The 17783-nt window shown below is 36.5% G+C and overlaps 1 protein-coding gene across 10 annotated transcripts in view; it reads right to left on the reverse strand.

Annotated features, from left to right (window-relative positions):
• Positions 1 to 17783, reverse strand: part of CEP83 (centrosomal protein 83) — a 154037-nt gene that overhangs the window by 87869 nt on the left and 48385 nt on the right. For all 10 annotated transcript variants that reach the window (XM_055095991.2, XM_008969968.5, XM_034934240.3 and 7 more), the window contains 3 exons: positions 17267 to 17417; positions 8749 to 8841; positions 6420 to 6551 (listed from right to left, as the gene is read on the reverse strand). In XM_055095991.2, the coding sequence (XP_054951966.1) occupies positions 6420 to 6551; positions 8749 to 8841; positions 17267 to 17417 (376 nt within the window). The remainder of the gene's footprint in view (positions 1 to 6419; positions 6552 to 8748; positions 8842 to 17266; positions 17418 to 17783) is intronic.

A 17783-nucleotide genomic window follows, 5' to 3' on the forward strand; every position in this document is an offset into this window, starting at 1 on the left:
TAAAGACTTAAATGTTAGACCTAAAACCATAAAAACCCTAGAAGAAAACCTAGGCAATACCATTCAGGACATAGGCATGGGCAAGGACTTCATGACTAAAACACCAAAAGCAATGGCAACAAAAGCCAAAATTGACAAATGGGATCTAATTTAACTAAAGAGCTTCTGCATGGCAAAAGAAATTACCATCAGAGCGAACACGCAACCTACAGAATGGAAGAAAATTTTTACAATCTACTCATCTGACAAAGGGCTAATATCCAGAATCTACAAAGAACTCAAAGTTACAAGAAAAAAACAAACAACTCCATCAAAAAGTGGGCAAAGGATATGAACAGACACTTCTCAAAAGAAGACATCTATGCAGACAACAGCCACATGTAAAAATGCTCATCATCACTGGTCATCAGAGAAATGCAAATCAAAACCACAATGAGATACCATCTCACGCCAGTTAGAATAGCAATCATTAAAAAGTCAGGAAACAACAGATGCTGGAGAGGATGTAGAGAAATAGGAATGCTGTACACTGTTGGTGGGAGTGTAAATTAGTTCAACCACTGTGGAAGACAGTGTGGCAATCCCTCAAGGATCTAGAACTAGAAATACCATTTGACCCAGCAATCCCATTATTGGGTACATACCCAAAGGATTATAAATTATGCTACTATAAAGACACATAACACACTGGGGCCTGTCAGGGGGTGGGGGCCTGGGGGAGGGATAGCATTAGGAGAAATACCTAATGTAAATGATGAGTTGATGGGTGCAGCAACCCGACATGGCACATGTATACCTATGTATCAAACCTACACGTTGTGCACATGTACCCTAGAACTTAAAGCATAATAAAAAAAAGATCAGACATATGAAAAAGTAACAAATTAAAAAAAAAAATCACTATTATGGTGAGTTTCCTCTTTTTCCCTTTTATGTACTATAATTTATTTTTCCTAAATTAATGATGGCATGTTTTATACAAAAATATTTTGTCATTCCTTACATGAAGAAAATATCACTTAAATTACTTACATACTTAAAGTTCATATTTTGGCTGGGTGTGGTGACTCGGGACGCCTGTAATCCCAACACTTTGGGAGGCCAAGGTGGGCAGATCATGAGGTCAGGAGATCAAGACCATCCTGTCTAACACAGTGAAACCCCATCTCTACTAAAAACACAAAAAAATTAGCCAGGCATGGTGGGTGCCTGTAGTCCCAGCTACTCAGGAGGCTGAGGCAGGAGAATGGCATGAACCCAGAAGGCAGAGCTTGCAGTGAGCCAAGATGGCGCCGCTGCGCTCCAGCCTGGAGGACAGAGTGAGATTCTGTCTCAAGAAAAAAAAAGAAAAAAAAAAAAGAAGAAATAAACCCCAGCATTTCCAGGGAACCAGGGGAGTTCTCTTTTTGCCATAGGAACTTTGGCTCCTCACCTGACACATAAAGCCAAGGAAGAGCACAGCCAGTTTGCGAAGCATGATGGAAGAAACTCAGTGACCTGTCATTATGTACTGTCACTTTGATGGTTTTTCACAGGATGTAGTGCTCCTCGTCCCTCTCTCCTGAGATCTCAATATTTTGTCTCCACTGAATTACCATTGATTATTTCACTCAGTCTACCATTATAATTACCTGCGCCTACAACTCTGTACTGTCATTACTATTTCCAGAAAATATGAGTCCTAATATAATAAAAACAAAATAGTCCCACTTTTGAATAATGACTATATATGCAACTTCAGCATTTCACCTGTATGAATTCCCAGACTTAATATGTTCTTACAGTCACATGAAAAAGCATGACTTTTTTTTTTTTTTTTTTTTTTTGAGACAGAGCCTCATTCTGTCACCCAGGCTGGAGTGCAGTGGCACAATCTTGGCTCACTGCAACCTCCACCTCCCGGGTTCAAGCGATTCTCCTGCCTCAGCCTCCAGAGTAGCTGGGACTACAGGCGTGTGCCACCACACCAGGCTAATTTTTTGTATTTTTAGTAGAGACGGGGTTTCACTGTGTTAGCCAGGATGGTCTCGATCTCCTGACCCCGTGATCCACCCGCCTCGGCCTCCCAAAGTGCTGGGATTACAAATATGAGGCACCACACCTGGCCAACACTGTATTTATTCATAAGATGAGATATGTTCTTTCACATATTATTTCATATATTCTTTTTAGTTTATAATATCATCAGGGACATGTGTATTCCTGGAGTCCCTCTCAGGAAAAACTTTAAAAATCTTCCTAAAGTATTCCCCTAAGAACCAACACACTAAAGAATATTGTTACTTTCATCTGTGTAAGTAAAAATGTGCAAGTACTGTGTAAGTCCTAATTAACACAAGAAAATCCAATTATTTTTATTACATGAATCCCTTTTACACTAGTTTAAATTGTAAAATTGGAAGATGACAAGATTCAGCTCTACTTTGAAGTTTTCAAACTAAATTTGTTGTTTCTATAAAGTATATTTGAAACTATTTGCTGTTTCATGATCCACAATCATCTCACCAGGTTTTACTGTTTTTGTATATAGAAAATGAAGTATGAAGGTGATTGAACAAAAGTAAATCCACAATTATACACTCAGTAATACTGCTCCTACATAATCAATTGGGAAGTAAAATGAAAGAAACTTCAGTCTTATTTTTCCACCCTCTACTAATTATGGCTTCTTAACTTGCAGTTTATCTTCAGATTCTTAAGACTATCATAAAACATCACATATGAAAATTAATGATGGCCAGATGTGGTGGCTCACCACCTGTAATCCCTGAACTTTGAGAGGTTGAGGTAGGAGGATCACTTGAGGTCAGGAATTTGGGACCAGCCTGGCCAACATGGTGAAACCCCATCTCTACTAAAAATACAATAATTAGCCAGGCATGGTGGCACCTGCCTGAATCCCAGCCACTCGGGAAACTGAGGCAGGAGAATCACTTGAACCTGGGAGGCAGAGGCTGCAGTAAGCCGAGATTGCATCACTGCACCCCAGCCTGGGCGACAGAGCAAGACTCCATCTCAAAAATAATAATAATAACGATAAATTAATGACTATACCAACCCCTTAAAAATTTTAATGAGTATCACTTAGTCCTTCATAAGTGAAAAATAGATTAGTCATCAGATTTCGAATGCAGGTTTCACTATTTCAAAAACAACAAAACTAAGAAACTAGAGAATACAAATAATCCTTACCAGATACATATCATCATTAGATTTTAAAAGGAAAGTATAAAATAAAGCACCACTATATGAAACCTTAGGGTTTTCTCTTCAATATACTAAATCTTCATTTTAGGCTAGAAATCTTTATCATTCCTATTTTCCACAAATTTTTACATGTAACTCCTTTAAGTCTATCATAATTATGGATTCAAAACCCTTCATACCACATGTAGTGTATATATTACCGGCTATTTAACAAAATTGCAGTTGCTGGATGGCCCATAATCAGAGCGGCAACTTCAAACTGCCGGTCACCTTCGAATGGGTAAGGTCCAGGTTTTGTGTTGACCACACACTGTCGAGACCCAGGTTTAGGGCATATGGAATACGAGTGGTGGACTGGTTTGTGGGTTTGAGGGTCTGGGTGGAAGATTACAAATTCTTCTTTGTGCAAAGTGTAGGAGTACAACATTGAACGTGGACTTAGCATATGTATGGTCTCCCCCACTCCTTCTTAAGCCGAAGCTGGAGAGAATGGGCATTTTGTAAATGTTATGGCATATGCAAATATAATATAATGGCATTAAATAAAAACAATAAGGGAACTGACTAAAACAAATAAAACAGGCTGTGGGCTGGGAGTTGGTATATCTGATTTCTACTATAACCTGGCTGCTGACATTCTCTGAGACTTTGAACAATTCATGTTGTGGGAAGTCAGGGACCCCAAATGGAGGGACCGGCTGGAGTCATGGCAGAGGAACATAAATTATGAAGATTTCATTTTAATATGGACATTTATCAGTTCCCAAATTAATACTTTTATCATTTCTTATGCCTGTCTTACTTCAATCTCTTAATCCTGTTATCTTCATAAGCTGAGGATGTACGTCACCTCAGGACCACTATAACTGTGTTAACTGTACAAATTTGATTGTAAAACGTGTGTTTGAACAATATGAAATCAGTGCACCTTGAAAAAGAATAGAATAACAGCGATTTTCAGGGAACAAGGGAAGACAACCATAAGGTCTGACTGCCTGCGGGGTCAGACAAAATAGAGCCATATTTTTCTTCTTGCAGAGAGTCTATAAACAGACATGCAATAAGGAAGATATCGCTAAATTCTTTTCCTGGCAAGGAATATTAATAATTAATACCCTGGGGAAGGAATGCATTCCTGGGGGGAGGTCTATAAACGGCTGCTCTGGGAGTGTCTGTCTTATGCGGTTGAGATAAGGACTGAAATACACCCTGGTCTCCTGCAGTACCCTCAGGCTTATTAAGATTGGGAAACACCACCCTGGTAAATTTGGGGTCAGACCAGTTCTCTGCTCTCAAACTCTGTTTTCTGTTGTTTAAGATGTTTATCAAGACAATACATGCACCACTGAACATAGAGCCTTATCAGTAATTCTGCTTTTGCCCTTTGCCTTGTGATCTTTGTTTTTGCCCTTTGCCTTGTGATCTTTGCTTTTGCCCTTTGCCTTGTGATCTTTGCTTTTGCCCTTTGCCTTGTGATCTTTGTTCTCCTTTTTGCCCTTTGAAGCATGTGGTCTTTTTGTGACCTACTCCCTGTTCTTACGCCCCCTCCCCTTTTGAAATCCTTAATAAAACTTGCCAGCTTTGAGGCTCAGGTGGGCATCACAGTCCTACCAATATGTGACGTCACCCCCAGGAGCCGAGCTGTAAAATTCCTCTCTTTGTACTCTTTATTTCTCAGCCAGCCAACACTTACAGAAAATAGAACCTACATTGAAATATTGGGGGTGGGTTCCCCCAGTAAATTCACTTATCTTGTGCCTTAGTTTATTCATTTAAAATGAAGAAAATAAGGGCTGGGCACGATAGTCTATGCCTCTAATTCCAGCACTTTGAGAGGCCGAGGCAGGAGGATCACTTGAGGCCAGTAGTCCGAGATCAGCTGGGGCAACATAGCAAGGCCCCATCTCTACAAGAGTTTTTGTACTTTTTGTTTATTTGTTTGTTTTATTAGCCAGGTGAGGTAGTACATGCCTGTGGTCCTAGCTACTTGGGTACCTGAGGCAGGAGGATCACTTGAGCTCAAGTTATAGTGAGTTATTATTGCGCCACTGCATTCCAGCCTGGGCCACAGAGCAAGACCTCCTCTTGATCAATCAATCAAAGAAAATAAGACAGTCCAGCCCCATCTCACTGACTATTGTAATAGAAGTGAGATAATATGTGAATAAAGCACTTAAAGCCTTAAAGCTATAAAGAGTTTTTTTCATGTGAAAAACTATTATAAATATTTATAGTGTTCTGGTACTACACTGTCAATGGACACAAATGTTCCAAGGTTCATATAGCTTCTTACAGATGAAACACTCATGGCACTTTGCTCACTAATAAGAATAAATCAGTCCGATCCAAATAGAACAGTTTTAGTTTTTATTAGATGCCTAGAACACTATAAATATTTAGTAATTGGTAAAGGAAGGTAAGTATATTTTAACTCTTAATTCTAAATAAAGACAATGCAATAAATTTAAAATGTAGATATGCTTGTAAACAGAATATTTCACATAACTATAGATACCAACCTATTTTTTATGAATATGGCAGGATAAAATTAGTATTCCTCTCTTTCCATTTGAAAAATATTCCAAAAGCAACACGACCAATGAAAAACAGAAACCCCATTTTGGGCAAAACTAGGAGACAAACCACAAAACGAGTAGAAAGGCTGCCAAAAGCAATGGAGATGAAGTGGGAATGTATGCTGTAGGCAGCATACAGAGAACATTCCAGTTGCAAATGGCAGAAAAAAACAAAGTCTATTTCTTGAAGTTGATGGGTACACTTTAAGGTATAAACCCCTTGTTTATATCAAAGTGCACAGGCTGACAGCTAGTGCTTTCCTATACGTGGTTTGGTTCCAAGAAGCAGAAAGAACAATGCTAAGTAAGGAATCACACTAACTATATTTGCAGAGAGAAGTCCATCTCTGTGGCTACATAAGACAAAAGACTTTGTACAATGAAACTCCCCAAAGTTGTCTATCTCCATTGGCTGGACAAAATAAAGGATAAATAGAATTTAAAAGATCTACACCCAAAACAGAACTTTCATAAAAAAACTGTTGATACGAAGCTAATGAAAATCATGATGAATACTCCACCATTAATGAATAAAACTATACAATCGACTCTAATTTGAAATTTTTAAAAATATATAATTATAAAATTGTGTTGACCAGAACAATAACAAAGAAACTCATATAATCAATCACTTACCTCTGATTCATATTTTATTTTTCCTTCATCTAAAATACGTGCATACTCTTCCTTCTGGTGTTCAAATTCTGACTTGAGAAATGTATGTTCATAGCGAAGCTTATTATATACAGCTCTATACTTTTCCACCTCCTAAATTAAAGGGAGAATGCATTTATCATAGATTTATAAACAAAATTCATACTCACTCCAATAATCACTTTTACAAATATAATTTTAAATTACATTATAATGATAGCCACTCTAAAAGTAAAAAATAAATTTAACAGAAATACAAATGAATTTGGAAAGGTCTTCATAACAAGTATCCTACATACAGAATTAGTACATTCCTGAAAAGATATCTAAAAAGTAAATTACCATTCAATTAATCTTATTTCTTCACTGGTTCTCATTATGATAAAAGTGTATAGTATGAGGAAAGTGTTGATCTCTGGACTTAAATAAAATAACATTAAGAATGTAGCAAACCTTTCAAAATATAGATTTTTTAAATGTATAATTTAGTATAAGTAAAACAAATTCAAAAGAGATGAAAGGTTATTGTAATATTTAGTACAGCATTTTAACATCTAATTAAATATTACAATGATAGTTTAACTCAACACACCAACCTGAAGAATACGTGCAGCATCATCTCTACTGACTAACCAGGAACACATGCAATTCCCTGGAGTGTTCTCACCCTGCTTCCTAACAGTACTCTATGAAAGCTGCTGGCATTCTGAATACCCAACAAGAAACTCAGGCCACAAAGCAGAAAGATACAGGAGACACTAACAGGAAATTCGATAACAAGGAAAGCATGTCTCCTAAAATACCCAGCTCACCATAAATCTTTAGTTCAAAGATTTCTAAGCCAGTTTGTAAACCAAGAAAATGGGTTTCATTATTTTACTGCAGATATACTTTGCTTTGATTTTTTAAAAAAAAAGTTTTTATTGAACTTGATCACTTATCTTGGGTCTGATCTTGTTTATTTACAAAAATTAAATCTACTCCCAAACCATAATGGCTTGCCATTAGGAGTGTATTAGAAAGATCATATTATCAAGCCAGTAAGCCATTATAAAAGACGATTCTACAACTGTTTTGGGCAATTACCGCATCACTAGACTACAGCTCTCCAAAGGGGCCCATTTTGAAGGGGACAATAATCATTTGTATGTATAAGGCCAGGTATATTTGTTACATAAGGTAACATATATAAAATGTCTACCAAGTATCTAATATACTTGTTATCTGCAGTCTTATCCTGTCCCCTTTATTAAGCATTTAGTCATATTATATCAACACTTCACCAAAGGAGACTAGTCTCAACCTGAAGTAAAACTGTAACAGATTTTTACTTTTATGAAGTGGCATGAAACTCATTCTCTCTTTCAACAAATATTAATTGAGCACCTACTGTATACCAAAATCTGTTCTAGGAACTTGGAATATAACAATGAACAAAACAGGTAAAGGTTCCTCCTCTCATGCAACTTCCATTCTAGAGGTGGTAAAACAGAAAATAAACACAATAAATAAGCAAATTATACAGCACAGTAGAAGGTATGTATACCAGAAAAAAAAATAAAAAACAGAGCAAGGTAAGGGGGTCTAAAGGTCTAAGCAGTAATGGGAAAGGCAGGTTGCAGTATTAAATAGGTAGATGAGAGCAGTCAAAGTAGGCCCCACTGAGAAAGTGACATTTTAGCAAAGACTTACAAGAGATGAAGTTCGCCACGACGTATCTGGAGGGAGAGTATTCAAGGCAAAAGAGATGTGCCAATTAGGCTGGGCATGGTGGCTCAGGCCTGTAATCCCAACAGTTTGGGAGGCCGAGGCGGGCAGATCACTTGAGATCAGGAGTTCAAAACCAGCTGGCCAATATGGTGAAACCCCGTTTCTACTAAAAATACAAAAATTAGCCAGGTACGGTGGCGCGTGCCTGTAATCCCAGCTACTTGGGAGGCTGAAGCAAGAGAATCGCTTGAACCCGAGAGGCGGAGGTTGAAGTGAGCCGAGATCACGCCACTGCACTCCAGGCTGGGCAACAGAGCCAGACTCTGTCGCAAAAAAATTAAAAAAGAAATAAAATTAAAAATAAAAATAAAGAAACGCACCAATTCTGGAGTGCCAAAGAAACATCAGTAGGCCAATGTGGAAAAAGGAAAGGAGATCAGAGAGGTAATGGGAGTTCAATCCTGTGAAGCCTTAGAGGCCACGGTAATGACTGAGTAAAAGGGGGAACTACTGCAGGGTTTTGGGGTAGGGAAATGATGCTTTTCATCAAGACTTTGATCCCATGAGGATAAATGCATAGTAAACAACATAAGTTACTTACTTCATCTAGATTCCTAAAACGTTCTCTCATTGGAGTTTCTAATTCTTGTTGTATTTGGGCTCTTAGCAATTCCAATTTTTGTGGAGTTAATATCTAATATGTAGAGAAATGCAAACAATATAAAATCACATTAAAATCAAGAATTCTCCATATTTCAAAGCCTCTCTCCTAATTATGACAATGGAATTCATGAAAGTTTTTGCAATATAGTTTTTTTACAGTGATCACTATACAAATAGAATCATCATTTGAAATAATACTTTAAGAATCTCAATTTCAGGCTCTTGGAGATGTCAAAAATTCCATTAACACGAAGTAAAGACAATTACTGATTATTACTGCTATTGTTAGGAATAACTATGTTGGCAGCTAAGACTATCATGTTGTATACAATGGCTAATAGTCTAGTTATTTTCCAAAGCAGGCAAAATAAAGGTGTAACAATTTGTTATACCAAAGAGAACCTTTCAGACTTATTTTCAATTAGAAAAGGCTCATTTTTACTCTCACACTGTACCTAATTTAGGCTTCTCCTTGTCACACTCTTTTATAGAACTCGTATTTTAATAAGTAATTAAATATTTATGTAAGTCCCATATGGGAAAACACAGTCTTTATTCACCGTTGTATTCCCAATACCTCCCACCAATGTCTGGCACATAGGAACCACTTAACTACTATTTCATGAATGAAGGAGGAACAAATACTAGTTGTAAAAAAAAAAAAAAAAAAATCTAAAGTTTGCATGTATATTAATTTCTATAAAAATGATAATGTTCAGTTTCCTTTTTTATGAATAGTCCAAATATTGTATTCAAAATATTACATTTTACTGGAGAGCTTACTATATATAAAGCATTGTACAATGCACTGTAAGCTACATACCATCCTGTTCTAAGCACATTATATGCATTACTTTATTTAATTCCTACAACAATGCCACAGTATAGCTACGCTGAGGCACACAAGGTATCTAAATAACTTTATAAAGATCACAAAAACTCACATGAAGCACATATCTCCCCATAAAAACTTCAAACTCTGGTGTTAAAAATAACTCATACACACAAATAACTATAAAAGTAGGCAATACAGGCTTACCAGACAGGTAAAAAAGAGAAAACACATTTAGGATAGAAGGCATGACACATCAAAGGAATGGGAAAACTAAAGCTTATATAGAACCCTTATATAGAAAGCTTATAGAACCCAAACTCAAGCCAGGTAACATTTTAATTTGCCTGGGTGTCAGAGACTGTACGGGAGAAAAGTGATTCTCAAAGGTGAGTTAAAGCCATTTTGAATGGGACCACATTAAGTACTACAGAAAATTTAAAATCGTGGGACCCTATATGCACACTGGTAGAAATATCTAAACACTGTAACATTTCCAAATGCCACCTTGGAGGGCTGCACTCTGGCTGGAAACAAAAGGAAAATAGGTTGGAGCCAAAGAGTGAAAGGTTCCTGAATACCAGGTTTAGACTCTTATTATTTATTCAGTATTCAATAGTATTTACTTTAAAAATTTATTTTATTTAAAATGAATATATACAATTACATAAATAAAATAATTCAAACAAAAGACTAAAAAGTCTTCTCACTTCAGTAATCCAATTTCCTTTTATTGAAGCAATCATTGTCAATAACTTATGTACCCTTCCTAAAACAATCTACAGATACACAAGCATGTATATCACTTTTGATTTCTATACAAAAAGGATATTGTACATATATTTTTCTGTACCTTATTTATTGAAGGTTTTTAAGCTTAGGAGTGACACTACCATATCTATATTTTACGAAGAAGCAAGATGAATCAAAAGCTTTAGTGGGAGAGTAGCTGTAGCTGTGGGAAGAAGAGGCAGTAAATGGAGCCAAAGAAACCAGATAGAAAGCTCATGTCATAATCTGGTTTACGGTATCAAGTATTAAGTCTGGGTGACAACATCAAGAGTCCAAACTAAGATGAGGTAGCAATTAAAAGGAAGAGATTAATAGGTAAAGCTTACATGGCTCCTGTTTCAAATGATCTAACTTCAAAACTAGGCAAGCAAAACCATAGGAAAATTAAGAAAATCTGAACAAAGGTGGGATATTAAAAGGTATTAATGAATAAGTATTTTAAATATGGCAAAGGTATTGTGATTATGCTTTTAAGACAGACTGCATTGATTTGTTATAGAGATATATACCCAATTATTTGTTGAAAGAATATTATTTGATTCAAAATAATCCAGAAACATTGAGGGAAAAAGTGGAAGTGGGTGGGAGAAAGTAGTAGATAAAACAAGCCTGGCTCAGAATGAATAATTATTAATGCTGGATGATGGGTACATGGGAATACATTACATGTTTGAGATTTCCAAAACCAAAAGTTAAACTGAAAGTAAAAAGCCTTCCACTTTCAGCCAAGATAGAATAAGAGCCCAGATTCACTCTCTTGCCTGAAACAAACAAAAGAACAGACAAAAATTAAACAGTTTGCAAGACACTAGACATAAGAAAGCAAAAGGCAGATCCCTGAGAGACACAAAACATAGAAGATAAGCTTTGAGAGTTTTCAGGACCTGGCACCGGAAAGGATACCTACGCAGTCATGATGGACTCCCTGAGTTGAGGAGATGAAACTGAGCATCCAAGGACAGTGGGGTGGTTAGAGTCCTAAGACAGGGTAGCAGAGAAAAGAGGGCACAGAAAGACAACTATGAAGACCTACAAAAAGTCTTGACTCATTCAGTAGAGTACTGATTAACACATGTGTGCAAGGAAACTACCTAAGGCTAGGCAAATAAACACCTGAAAGGATTAGAAGGATGAATACGCAGAGCTCACAAAGACCTAAGAATAGTTTCTGTTCCCCAAAAACAGATTAAAATCCTTTGTTTCATAAAGAAATTGTTATAGTACTCAGAAGAGTCTTGCCTCAGTGGTGGGAAATAATTAGCACTACACTAAATACTACTCTGCTCCCACTTAAATCTTAAAAGCAAGACCCAGAAAGATAAAACTGTTTCCAAATAATTTAACTGTGTCCCAAAATAAAGCTCAAGAACATGTATCAGAATATAAAAATATTGGAAGGTGGAGACTGCAGTGAGCTGAGATCACTCCATTGCACTCCAGCCTGGGCAACAAGAGTAAAACTCCGTCTCAAAAACAAAACAAAACAAAACAAAAACAACAACAACAACAAAAATCCAGCATTTTAAAAACAAAGTCCACAGTATCTAACATCCAATAAAAATTTACCAGGCATGCAGAGAAGCATGAGAGAGAGAGAGAGTGAGAGTGAGTGTGTGTGTGTGTGGTGGGGGCAGGGGGGATAAACTTAAAACAGGCCCAGAAACGACACAGATGTCATTAAAACTTTATTGTAGTTATTGTAACTGAATTCCATATGTTCAAAGAACTAGAGAAAAGACTGAACATGTTGGATAGAGATAAAAAGACCAAGGCCGGGCAAGGTGGCTCACGCCTGTAATCCCAGTACTTTGGGAGGCCGAGGCAGGCAGATCACAAGCTCAGGAGATTGAGACCATCCTGGCTAACATGGTGAAACCCCATGTCTACTAACAATAAAAAATAAAAAAATTAACCAGGCGTGGTGGCGGGCACCTATAGTCCCAGCTACTCAGGAGGCTAAGGCAGTAGAATGGTATGAACACAGGAGGCGGAGCTTGCAGTGAGCCAAGATCGCGCCACTGCACTCCAGCCTGGGCGACACAGAGAGACTCTGTCTCAAAAAAAAAAAAAAAAAAAAAACAAAATTGAGCTTCCAGAGACGAAAACTACAATTTCTGAGATGAAAATTACACTGCATGGAATTAATGGCAGGTTAGATACTGCAGAAGAAAAAATCAATGAATCTGAAAACATGGCAACAGAAACTAATCAAAATGAAGCACAGAGACAAAAAATACTAAAAATAAATTAATAAACAACATCAGCAAGCTATGGGAGAACTTTAAGTGGTCTAATATTAGAATGTAATTAAGAGTCTCCAAAGGAGGTGAAAGAGGAGAAAGAAAATATTTTTAGAAGTAATCTCCAAAAATTTTCAGTTTGATAAAAACTGTAAACCCATAGACCTATGGAACTCAATAAACCCCAAGCACTACAGATATAAAAAAAAACTGCAAAGTATGTCAATCAAATTGCTTAAAACCAGCAATAAAGAGAACAGCAGCCAAAAAACCAGACAAAGTGCATTGCAAAGAACAAAGATAACCTGTGCTCACTACCCTGTAGAGTGATGTAGCTGCACAATATCCATGCAGCTTCTAGTATTATATGTTCAATTACATCACAGATGCCTCTTGGAAACAACAGTGCTTTAAATCCTGTAATGGTGTGCACCTCACCATTGGCCTGTGCAATCTAACAGCATACAACAGTTTAGGGGTCTTCTGATCTGAGGTCTCTGACAAAACATCTCTAACTTTTTCTTAGCTCCTAGGAATCTTATTAAAAACAAATACACACATAATAAATTCTCTCTTCCTCTGTCTCTCCCCATCTCTCCCTCTCCTATCCCCTATACCTCCAAAGCACACATAAACCAAGACACCGACTGAATTAGAGGATTTTTCCCATCCCATTTTAGGAAAAAATATTCTCTCTTAGGCTACTTTTTGTTTGTTTGTTTGTTTTGGAGAGAGAAAGAGTCTCGCTCTGTCGCCCAGGCTGGGGTGCAGTGGCACGATCTTGGCTCACTGCAACCTCCGCCTCCAGGTTCAAACAATTCTCATGCCTCACCCTCCTGAGTAGCTGGGAAGACAGGCATGTACCACTACACCCAGCTAATATTTGTATTTTCAATGGAGACAGGGTTTCACCATGTTGGCCAGGCTGGTCTCGAACTCCTGACCTCAGGTGATCCACACACCTCGGCCTCCCAAAGATCTGGGATTAGTCATGAGCCACTGCACCCAGCAGTGTCTTAGACTTCTAATGGAATATTGCCACTACTTGTCTCCAAAGAAACATAGGAATGCTTTATCATACAACAGTCTAGGTGTCATTACCTATTTTAAATCTATAAAAACAAATCTTTAACACTGCAGTACTTGCCATTTAATAATCTAAAATAGGCCAATCTTTTACAAAGAATACTTTAAGAAGGCAAATACTGCTATGCCAAAAATTCTTAATAAATTAATGACTGAAACTGAGTATTATACTTTGATCTGAGCTTCCCAGCAGCCAAAACAAAATGGAAACCTGTATACTAGGTTATACAGTTTTCATTAGCACAAAAAGAGTATATTAATCATTGGTAAAGTAATTTCCGTTTTATTAGAATATATCAAATGATCCCCATATTTAAAAAGGTTTTGCTAACATGGTACATAGTAACACAATAACAACATGTACTGACCACTTACTAGATCAAAGTACCATACTAATACTTTTTTTTGAGTCAGGGTCTCGCGCTGTTGCCCAGGGTAAAGTGTGGTGGTATAACCATGGCTCCCTGAAGCCTCAAACTCCTAGGCTCAAACAAGTCTCCTGACTCAGCCTCTCTAGTAGCTGGGACTACAGGTGCATGCCACTATGTCAGGCTAACTTATTTTACTTTATTTTTTAGAGACAGAGTTACCCAGTTACGTTACCCAGGCTGGTTTCAAACTCCTAGCCTCAAGTGATCCTCCTGCCTCCTGAAGTTCTCAAGGTGGGAGCCACCATGCTCAGCCTGAACTAACACTTTCTATGCACTGTCTCATTTCATCCTTACAGTCATCCTATGAGCTAGGCACTATTATCATTCCCATTCACTACTGATGCAGAAATGTTCTTTAAATGAATATCTCTTATATCTTTTTCCTATAAAAGCCAAAGAGATGACATTAAATCTTAGAAAAAGCATTTTTGTAGGTAGACTAGATAATGCATGTATATTTTAAAAATAATCATCTTTCATAAACCTTCATTGAAATATTTCTTGATCTTTGTTGAATTTACTTTTCTAAACTTACAATTTGCGCAAATTGCAAGCATCCATTAAACAAATAGCTAAATTGCTTCAAAATGTGTGTTTATATGTATACATGATGTTTCTTTAGCTTATTTTTGCCAAATAAATATCACACAGAAACTAGATATGTTTATCTTAAAAAACAGAAGCCTTACTAGATATGTTTATCTTAAAAAACAGAAGCCTTACTAGATAAATTATATTTGTGAGCAAACATTTGGGAAGTTTTCACATGGAGGAACATCCAAAGTTACCAACAGGGAGGCTATAGGGTAGATGACTTCATTTTAATAGGAGAGAGAAAATGTTTAACATACTTTAATCTATAAATACAATTGGATCACTTTAAAAAGTTCACCAGGTTCTCTAGCACTGAGAGCACTGAAGCAGAAAATGAAGAGAGTCCTGTCTGAAAGATGTTCTAAAAAGGATTCTGCTTTGGACAGTGTATTCGTTTCCTAGGTTGCCATAATAAAATACCAGAAACGACGCAGCTTTAAATAACAGAAGTTTGTTCTTTCACAGTTTTGGAGGCTATTAGTGTGAAATCAAGGTGTGTTGACAGGCCTTGCTCCCCCTAAAATCTGCAGGGAAGAAACTTTCCTTGCCTCTTTCTAGTTTCTGGAGCACTTAAATCTCTGCCTCCACCATCATATAGTGCTCCTCTCTACCCCATCTGTCTCCATCTCTCTTCTCCTTTTTTTTTAAGGACACCAGTAATATTGAGTTAAAGGCTCATCATACTCCAATATGACCTCATCAGCTTAACTAATTACATCTGTAATGAACCTACATCCAAATAAGGTCACCTTCTGAGGTACTAGGAGTTAGGACTTCAACATATCCTGGTTGGGGATACAACTCAACCCATAATAGATTCAAAGAAAAACTAGATGATTACCAACTCTAAGATGCTGAGGCTGTAGGTATGTTTGACACAGACAGTGCAATATATGAACAACAATCCCAATTCATTCACTTATTTCAATTTTTCACGTCATTCATTCAACAAATAGATGTTTACTAGGCATTATCCTAAACACCGAAGACACACTGAAAAAAAGTTCCTGCCTTCATGGAGCCTGAATTCAAATAAACATGTCATCATCCATGAATATTTACTATGTGGCAAGTATGGCAGTAAAAATGTAGATGTTATCTCATTAGTCCTCACAACTCCTGTTAAGCAGAAACTTTTATCCGCTTTACCACATGAGAAAACTAGGCATAGAGACACAGTTACTTGTTGAAGGTATCATCTTCTGGAAGAACTGACCCTTTTTTTTCATTATAAACATCCTTTTTATCTTTAGTGATACTCTTTGTCTGGAAGTCTCTTTTATCTGAATTAATATAACTACTCCAGCCTTCTGGATGTGCTTTACTTACTTTCTGGATGTGCTTGGTACAAATAATCACATTTAGATGTCACTCTCATGAAACAGAATAATTAAATTTGCAATACCTGAAGAATCTCTCAAATATCTTGGGTTCAGCATTCACAGCTTCCACTCATACAGGGCTCTAAATTTTTGCAAAACAAATTAATGCACTGATTCTACAGGCTTAAATTACATTTCCCTCTTCGATTTACATTTCTGAGGTTTATATTTGTATATTTAAATGTCCTAAATATACCTAGGAATGAAACAGTGAGCATAGTGGAGGCTCCAAGCCAGGCTTAGTGGTGTTCCCAGCAATGGTAGATTTGAAAAAGTTATTGAATGACAAACTTACAAGGCTTCTGTCAAAGGATATCTAAGAGTTGGGTGATATGCCAGACTAGGTGACTTGAAAGATGCCTTCTTACTCTATGAACTTCTGACTCTAATATTAATAATACCTTATTATTTGTACCAATCAGATTGTTAGGCAGAAATAAATAGCTGGTGCTCTTCAGAGATTAAATAAATACGGGAAAATATTATTCGTGAGAACCTACTAATTTGAAATTTACAGGAAATCTGACTGGAGTTTAAAGTCTGGCTTTGCTCTATTTTCCAGACAAATGAAAAAATGAATAGCGTGAAAATGATCTAAAGGAACTGTACTTCAGCACTTTGGAGACAACTATCTTTTGCTTTACAAACCCATGTGTGTTACAATGTACACATAAATTATGTGCACATACTGTTTTTACAGTCTCTTTTAAGAAGCTCTTTAAGAACAGCTGTCCTTTTTTAGCTTTCAGTTATAATGCATATACAAATACTAGTAACTCTTTTAAAAAAATTCTTTAATTCTGAATTTTTATCAATTCAAACTCACTTTTTCCCTAATTATTCTTAATGGTTAAATATTATTTATATCAGAATAGGCAATATAATACCAATTTACATAAAATAACAGTTTCATGGCTCCCTTACATGGTAGCTAACATTCTAAAATATATGAAAGAAGATTAAATTGTACCACTTGGAGATACAGCAAAGTAATCATTAAGGATATAGACAGAAATTGCCAAATTCACCAAAACTACTTACTTCCACTACGTATCTGACTGCTTTTATACTAACTCAAAACTCAAATATATTTTCTCACCTGCAGTTTCATTTCTTCTAAATCTTTAGTTTTCTCTACTAATTCTCCTCTTAGTTCTTCAAGTAGGAGCTGAAGTTTTTCCTGCTGAGTTTGCTTTTCATTAAACAGGTGCTTGAGTTCATTTTGTAACTTTACATGTTCATTCTGCAACCTGGTTTTTTTTAAAGAGAATTCAATTTTGAGTAAATCCTTTCTTTCTAATTGCATTACTTTATATAAAGTCAATCAACACCACAGAAAAACAAGACCAATATCACACATTCCTTTAAACCCACAAGTATCTTTTATTTACAGAGTTTCATTTAATTATTAACACTGTAGTTTTGGAATGCAATTTTACTTTGGTGGGAGATGGGGAACACATTTAGCCATCTGGATACATTTAATCTTATACGTCCTGCTACTTTCAAAATAAGGCTTATAAATTCATAACCCACTTGATATCATACTTAGTTTGGAACAAAGTAATTTTAAAGTAAAAATTTTACTATATTAAAAAAGTTTTAAATGTATACAT

This window comes from Pan paniscus, chromosome 10, assembly GCF_029289425.2.
Source record: "Pan paniscus chromosome 10, NHGRI_mPanPan1-v2.0_pri, whole genome shotgun sequence".
NCBI classification, from domain to species: Eukaryota; Metazoa; Chordata; class Mammalia; order Primates; family Hominidae; genus Pan; species Pan paniscus.